The 8,292-nt window shown below is 41.9% G+C and overlaps 1 protein-coding gene across 1 annotated transcript; it reads left to right on the top strand.

Moving 5' to 3' along the window:
- Window positions 1–1,664: 1,664 nt before the first annotated feature.
- Window positions 1,665–7,893, top strand: LOC124702328 (F-box protein SKIP16-like). Its single transcript, XM_047234458.1, has 5 exons — window positions 1,665–1,925; window positions 5,977–6,693; window positions 6,926–7,132; window positions 7,242–7,348; window positions 7,521–7,893. The coding sequence occupies exons 1-5, from the start codon at window positions 1,689–1,691 to the stop codon at window positions 7,597–7,599; spliced, it is 1,347 nt and encodes a 448-aa protein (XP_047090414.1). The 5' UTR covers window positions 1,665–1,688; the 3' UTR covers window positions 7,600–7,893.
- Window positions 7,894–8,292: the final 399 nt, after the last annotated feature.

The raw sequence follows: 8,292 nt of genomic DNA, 5'->3' as shown, positions 1-8,292 counted from the left end.
TAATGCGATAATCTGTTGCTTACAACTTAATACTGGAAGGGGTTCGTATGATAACCCGCAATTGGGTTACGGTCTATGTATTATGTTGTAATGCACAATTAAATACTACAGTAAACTTATTCTTATCATAGCATGCATTGTCATGCCCTCACAATTATCAATTGTCCAACTGTAATTTGTTCACCCAATACATGTTATTTGTTTGGAGAGTTACCACTAGTGTAGATAGCTGGAAAGCCCGGTCCTTCTCTCATCATCATTTCTCTACAGTCAACTCCGCACCTGGAATACTTTCTGTCGCCATCTCCTACGTGCTACTCTGCTGCTGTGTTACTATTGCTATTGCTCTCATATTACTACTGCTTTCACATCACCGCTGTTACTAGTGCTTTTTCAGGTGCAGCTGAATCGACAACTCCGCTGTGAAGACTTGTAAGTATTCTTTAGCTCCCCTTATGTCGAATCAATAAATTTGGATCTTACTTCCCTTGAAGATCGTTACGATCCCCTATACTTGTGGGTTATCGGGGAGCGGTAGGAAGATCTTTGCCATTAGGTGATATTTTAGTCCATGGTGAAGTTAGAGGTGGAGAATATCATGAAGGTCGGATTGGAAGACTAGCAATGGATGTTCGAGTCTCTGCGCTGTTGAGAGATTTGCTTGCTGTTCTGGGTTTCACGGCATCAGTATGTTAGTGGGGGCGACAGCACAGGTGAAGTTCATAGTCTTATCTTTCACGGTGAAAATTCAAGGTCTAACATTAATTGTTTATGCCTGATAATGATCTTGTTGAAGACATTGTTTTGAGAGCGGGGACTATTTTCAAGGTGAAAATTCAAGATCTTTGATCGGACGACGACGATGGTGCTTGTGCATTGTTTCCTTCTTGAAGGCGTCGGTTTTGGAGAGTCTGAAATTTAGGTGTTGTTTTCGGGGTGATTGTATTGTTGCTGCTAGGGCTGGAATACCATAACGGGATTTTATTCGGAAATTCGTCTTGGCTCCCGGGAGCATTTGCTCCCGGATTTTTGGGGAGCAAATTTTATTTTTCAAAACTTTTCAAAAAATTCCGAAAAAAATCATGCCTACGCACCACCTTGTGAAATTTCGCTGCGAAATGTCATCGTATGCGTCCTGGGCAAAAATGACAAATTTCCAGATCTGAGATTCAAATTTTTGGATCTCATTTCATGTCAGAAATTTGTCATTTTTGTCCAGGGCGCATACGACGACATTTTGCAACGACATTTTACACGTTGGTGCGTGCCATGATCAGGTACGTGCATGATTTTTTTCAGAATTTTTTGATAAATTTTCGTTTTTTTCTATTTTTTTGAAAAAACCGGGAGCAAATGCTCCCGGGAGCCAAATCGCCACTCCCGATTTTATTTTCTTAGTTTCTTTTTTTTGTTGTGTGCATCCGTACTAAGGTATTGCGTTGTTGCAGGGACTGGGTGTATTTGGTATCTCTCCATATTATTATATTTCCTTTATCAAAAAAAGTATTTTATAAATTTCAGAAACACATATTGAAAAGGGAACCTGTTATCCAGATAACGACCTTTTTTCGCCTGTTTCTTTCTCTCTGTGCCGTGGGCCCGTGGCAGAAAAAATCCCCCCTCTGATTCTCTCCTCCTCTCCGCTCTGAGTCTGTGACACCGCCAACATCCCGCCACGCCACGCAGTGATGGCTTCGCCGCCGACGGAGCCCGCGGGGGCGGCGGGCCTGGAGTGTATGGAGGGACTCGCCCTGGATACTATAATCTCCAAGGCCGGCGCGCGCCCCGCGGCTGCGCTCGCCTGCGCCAGCACGCACCTGCGCGCCGCCGTTGACGATGACGCCCTCTGGCGCCGCTTCTGCGCTCAAGACCTCGGCCTCGACGCGCCCATCGACCCCGACGACCACCCGCTCCCGTCCTTCAAGGTCTGCTGCTGGCTTGATCTCCACTTTCCTTTCCCCTAACTTAACCCCTGCACGAGTACAAGAATTAAGAAGCAACGGGTGTGCGATGTGATGTGATTCCTTGTGTGTGCGGATTGTGGAACTTTTAATGAATTCTTTACCTATATTGTTACTGCGTATTCTTGGTTGTGGGTGTCAGCTTAGCAAAATGAGAGTACCTAAGAGGAAACAGGCAACTTTCCATTGACAGAAGAAATAGGCACCCAATTTGAGTTGAAGTGGACTCAAACCTGGGTCTGGGTGTTTACACCCACACTTCGAACCAACTGAGCGAGGCCGGACTTAGCAGAAAGTTTGAGTGGGGCAAGTCCTTCTGCGGTTGCTGAATACTACTGTGCCTATGCCCCACTTGGTGTCTGTATTTAGACAAATGTCTCATTCTTGAACTATTGATCTATATTTATAACTTATCCAAACGTTTGATAAAGCAGGAACACATGGCAAACAGTTATATATGATCCTACATGATTAGAGTTAGATGTGTGGAAATGAGAGAGAGGAAGGGGGAGGCTGCAGAGCTAGTTTTTTATGATGCTGTTTCAATAGGTAGGAATCGATTTACAGAAGATAAGATTCATACCCACTACAAGGTGAAGGAAATGATAACATAAGAAGAATAAACTAAACAGTAGAATTAATTATAAATTAAGTCTTCACACCCATACTTAGTGTTCCAATACCCTAGTCCTTGTATGAGTGGAGTTAACATCTCGTAGTGCCTAATGTCTGTCAGAGTTTCACCTGTATTCCCTCGCCACCATGATCTTTTTCAATGCATGCTCTTGTCGTTGTTAGCTCAAGGTCATCACTATTATGGTGAATTTATCCAGTATGGAAGGGAGATATGGTTATTCATGTTTAGGGTCTTACCTTAACAAGTTGGAGGCCCGCTGTGATATTCGAGATTAGGCCATGTGTATAACAAAATAAATACAAAAACTTGAAGAATATTTTATGATACGTATTGGTAGCACAATGTCTTATAAGAATTACACCATCCTAAACACAAGTCCTGTTTTATTGGAAATGTAACATCATTGTGGCTTTCCTTGCTGCAAAATCTGAAAAAAAATTATGTTGCTGCAGCTATAGCATAGTTAGTGCCATCACCACGAACCTAGCCATTGTTAGTATCGATAATCTGGTTTCCGAAAGAAACTTGTTATTCTTTCTTAAAAAACCCTTCAGGAGCTCCTTTTGAGATTGAGTAATCTCTTCAATTATTTTCTTCTTTTACGCGATTCATATCCCTGGTTCATCTTTTCTATCAGGGATGCACAAAGACAAGAAAGAATAGCAAATAGCATGTATTAAAAGCTAAATCATTAATTTCGGAGCAGTTATTTCGTAGGCAATGGAGCAGTTCCTGGTCGTCTGTTTCTGTTAAAAGGGATGGAATGAGAGTGAAGGGAATTTAGTATGTCAATGCCTTAATCTGTTCACATCTAAACTCTGCTTAATACTGCATGAAATAGATGCTTCACATGCATCCAATTCACCACCAGAATGCAAAGTTCCATGCTGTTTGATGTTATTCTGTCTCGAAGTGCTTCGCAGCGGCCTATTTGAGCTAAATATCACAACGCACCTGGTGCACCCAATGTGGCATGTTGGACAAATAGCTGTCTGTTGACAGCTCTACATGCATGATCTTTTTGGCAATACTTGAACTTCGCACTAGTTATTTTGTTCTGACTATAATTCTTATTTATGTTATATGGTTTGCTGTTATTGTATTACAGTCCAGCGTTTGGGGTGTCATGTGAGTCCTTTTACTGTATATCTGCGCTTAACAGTGCAATAAACTCAAGACTCTTAACAGTGCAATAAACTCAAGACTATTTGAGATATTCTGTAATATTGACAAATTGCACCCCTGTTTGGTCTACTTTGCTTCAAGTGCAAATATAAGAGTGATGGGAGATTGAATTATGTATAGAATTATTGTTTTTCTATATAAAGATAAAAATTATGTTGGTTACCCTGCTTTTGCTATTGTTCACTTATGAACCTCCATATTTGTTCTACTAGTAAGTAGCACGTGCTTTGCACGTTGACTCATATAAGTACAGTATAAGAGCACACCGCTGCCAGCCCCTTCCACTGTGTTCCCTTACCCCTTCTCCCCCACCCCCACCCCAAGCCACCCTTTCTGTTCTTTTTCCGTTCTTCTAGCATCTAGTCTGCTACAGCATCTACCAGAGATCCAATTTATCCACATACACGAGCTTTTTCTAGCCAAGACCTTGATGTTGATGTCCCAACATGGCATGTCGTTGTTTTGGCCGAGGTCGTCCAAAATCTGTGAACATGCAGATGGTGCAGCCATGGAAGATAGTTCAGGTGCTCGCTCGATTGGCCCTGGGATCTAGCCCTAGCTTTTGGCCAATATTTGGCTGTCGATGTGCTGAGTCCAGTGACATCGGGGTGGCTCATCATTGTTGCTGATGGCGGAGGTCCATTGGCGGATCCAAGATCCACATGCGCGGCTACCTTGCGTTATGTCGATTACGTATATTTGTTGTGCTTACCATGGTTTGGTCGGAGGTAGGCATGTGAAGGTGGTTCGGTGGCTAGAGATTCACCATACTCATGCTGAGTGAGATCGCTAGGTGATAGCGGTGCCAAGTGGTGGTGATATCATACTTCATTCTTGGCGGTGCTCTTGGAGTTCCGTGGCTCAGCATCTTTGGTGAAAACCATAGTTCTGATCTTCGGTGGTTGTACCTGGCAATGGTGGCTCGCAAGTTATCTCCTTGTTGAAGGCATTGCCGGGAGATGGGACCTTCTTGATGGTGAAATCCAGGATTGATCTCACCATGTTGGTTAGTCTAGACGACAATAGTGTTTGTGCACAGTTACCTTCCTAGAGGCGTCGTTCTTGGAGAAGCTTTTTTTGTGTCGAGGCATCGTCCCCACTTGTGTTGCTATTGCTACTGCAAGTTTGTTTGGTTCGGCGAGGTGAGTTTCATTTTTCTTTTATTTTTTTGTTGTGTGCATCCCCCGTATCTAGACTTGCTCTAGATTATGTTAGTGCCGAGGCTAGACGTCATTGATATCTTCTTAGTATTAATATTTTTTTTTCGAAAAAATAGAAGAGATGACAAACTGAGATCATTATAGTTATTCTTTTATCATAAAGTAATTAAATTTTTGTTTGGACCGTTCAGCATGAGTATGTATATGTTTGCGATTAAATGTTGACCGTTCAGCATGTCAGTTTTACGTCTACTAACTTATCAAATTTTATTTCTTACTTTAAGTGAGTTATAAATAAGATATAAGAAGTTGACGGTCAAACAATTCCAGAATGCATAAAGTGTAAATGTATTTAACCTTTTAATATAACCATACATGTTTTGTATTTGCTGATAACATATACGTGTATAAGTTCCGTTCCACAAAATAAGGATTTTAGCTAATGGTCTGAAGAAATGAGTTTTTCTTTCTTACCAGATTTCCAACACAATGAAAAGAGACCCTAAGAGAAAAAATAACTTTTAGCTAGCTAACTCATGGTCATTTGTTGGTCGTGCCTGGTTGATTCCAGAATGAGACGTCGACTCCAAGTAAAAATAAATGTTTATAGTTGCATCAGAGCACCCACGTTGGAACCTGCAGGTCTGCATTGATTGTAGTTCCCTAGAGTATTCGGCTAGCTCCTAGAACATTCAGATGGGTCACGGGACTGCGCCTTAAGGAGAGGTGAATCCGGCGGGCGGCCACCGTTGGATTTGGCCCGACAAGAACGGATGAACAGCACATGATTATTTTTTTGTACAAATCAACGGCTGTAACGGCTTCAGAAGTGTTTGGCGGAAAACTGGAAGGGGCTGATGAATCAAAATTCAAAACGGCTACATTATAGTAGTAGAGATGTCTAAATGTTCATTTTTTATCGTATGATTATTATTGTTGTTACTTCATTTAATTTTGATTAATGACTACGTGATTTTTGCACTTTCAGTTAATTGGTTATGTCCATGATAAAAAAAACTGAATGATTTTTCAGGATGCGTATAAAGTTTGGTTGGAGTCCTTTTGTATGTACCCATTACCTCTGGTAAAGAGAGTGAAATTATTTTGGAGTTCATTGAAAAGCTGGTTGTCTGAAAACTTTCCTGAGTCACTCGGAACTTTGCGTAAAGGTGCTTCTGAAGCTCAGATAAGATCAGCAGAAGATGATCTTGGTATCAAGCTTCCTATGCCCACAAAGTTATTGTACCGTTTCTGCAATGGTCAGCTGCCTTTTAGTAACAACTACCTTGAGAATGTACGCATGGCTCCTCTTGGCATAATAGGAGGCTACGTGTTTTATGATCACAGTGTAAATGTGCACCTGTCATCACTTGAGCAAATGGTCGAAGAGACAAACGAATTTTACGCTGACTTGAATGAGCCAGGTCTTTCCAATGGGCTGAATCTTGTCTTAGTAGCAAGCTCGTGGTATAATGCTAAATCGTTCCTCCTCAATTGTTCAAATGGTGAACTGTATGTTGGCACAGCCAACTTACCAGCTGGAGAAATGATGCCATGCGTACCGAAATCATTGATAAAGCCAACTAATAGTGATATGCCTCAAGATGGATTACTTTTGTGGTTGGAAGAGCACCTTAGGCGATTACAGAATGGCATGATCAAGATCCGTCCACTTAGGACGTCGAGGTATATCTGCTTATATCCAGAAGCACCCCCTATGTGCACGTCAACAACAACAAATGGTGTAAAGGTGATAAATATTAGTTACTGCAGATTGCATCATCATTTAATTAAGCTTGTCTTCTACATGCCATATGTTATTTAGAACACTTTGTGTTGAATTTTCTGAATCCTCATTTGCAACATTACATCTTGCCTTTACACTTTGTGTGCGTTTATTTAATGACTTCTGTAGACATCTTATAAACATTCTTATGGATGGTCCCATTGGAGCTTTGGGCTAACAGATATGATGATTATAGGTACGTGCATCTGCCGTCTTTGCGCCAGAACATCATCAAGGCATGGGACATGCACTCTACAGTTATTCCATTCGCTTGTCAGTTCCCGAGGCATGCATGCTAGGTGGAGTTTACTATCCCTCCTGCCAGCTTCACTCACGCCACTGGATCATTCGATGTGGAGACAGGGTTGTTTCGGATGTGCACGGGGAAGGTGTTATTGGGAAGGTATGCTGGAAGCACACAAAACAACTAAATTCCTCACTATTGAATGTACAGCTATTTCTCGAGGAGAAAAAAGTGTAGTTATTGTTGCGATTTGTTTCGTGTTTTGCAGTATCCTTTACTTTTACCAGGCCAGGAAGAGTTCGTCTATGAGAGTTGCACGCCGTTGAGCGGCAGCACTGGATCTGTGGAGGGCTCTTTTACATTTGTGCCTGGGAGGTATGCTCTAACTCAGAACGGAAGTTGCAGTTGACGGAATGAACTCATTTGGGCATCTGTAGCTGTATTGTGTTCCTTAAGCATTGGTGATATTTGTATGCTAACAAATATAAATTATCTCCTTTTTCTGTGTTGATGTATGATCTGATACACTGTTTTTCTCTTTGGTAAGGGTGAGCCGACCAGAAGGAAAACCATTCGAGGTCATGGTGGCTCCATTCCCTCTGGAAACACCGGAGTACATCTTCTGAAGGACTGTGTGTGGCTAATAACAGCACATCTTAGTAGAAACGCCAAAGCATACCTCTAGTGTTCTGTCCGATGTAGCAAATTGTCGAAGTACTTGAAAATTGTGGCACGTGTTTGTTGTGCGTCAGCCCCCTCTCTAGGTTCATGGTCGTGGCCCTGGAGGAAGCTCAAGGGAAGTGAACGTGTTTGTTCATATGTGTTGTGAGGTTGTTGTTTTATTTTCTAAGGTGAAAGGTAGACGACGTTGTACCTTGTACCTATTTTATGTGTTGAAGGATAAATGGTTAGAAACGAAAGCAGTATGAAAACAAGGAAACAAGAGGGACAAACAACATGAAGAGAAAAAGGAAAGTAAGTGATTCATGTTCACTCCCAAGGAACATAAAGACTTTGTCCTTGATGCTTCGCGGAGCTGATGCACCCCTCATCATTCATTAAAACTGCTGTAGTGATTTGAAACCCTTTGGCAGTATCAGCCTATCAGGTGCGGTTCTGTTCGTGAGAGTGCTTCGGTAGGTCATCAGCTTGGGAAAGCACGGGGAAGTTGTGTAGCCCAATCCTTTAAATATGAAGGAGCACACATACTTCTATGTCCCCAAGGAACATAGAAAGGTCAGTTTTTTTTCGTAGTTTCTCCAGTCTCTGCAGAAGTTCGACAATGAACAGCTAGCGGTGCCAACAGAACTTATATCTTC

This window comes from Lolium rigidum, chromosome 3 (assembly GCF_022539505.1).
Source record: "Lolium rigidum isolate FL_2022 chromosome 3, APGP_CSIRO_Lrig_0.1, whole genome shotgun sequence".
Lineage (NCBI taxonomy): Eukaryota > Viridiplantae > Streptophyta > Magnoliopsida > Poales > Poaceae > Lolium > Lolium rigidum.
Note: the sequence above shows the minus strand (reverse complement) of the source record. Positions and strands in the feature narration are given on the sequence as shown.

What these genes read in the sequence shown, in the direction of transcription:
- LOC124702328 (XM_047234458.1), top strand. Translation starts at nt 1,689, where the DNA reads ATGGCTTCGCCGCCGACGGAGCCCGCGGGGGCGGCGGGCCTGGAGTGT. An exon ending in ACCCGCTCCCGTCCTTCAAG is followed by an intron (nt 1,926 to 5,976) that starts GTCTGCTGCTGG and finishes ATGATTTTTCAG; the next exon opens with GATGCGTATAAAGTTTGGTT. An exon ending in TTTACATTTGTGCCTGGGAG is followed by an intron (nt 7,349 to 7,520) that starts GTATGCTCTAAC and finishes CTCTTTGGTAAG; the next exon opens with GGTGAGCCGACCAGAAGGAA.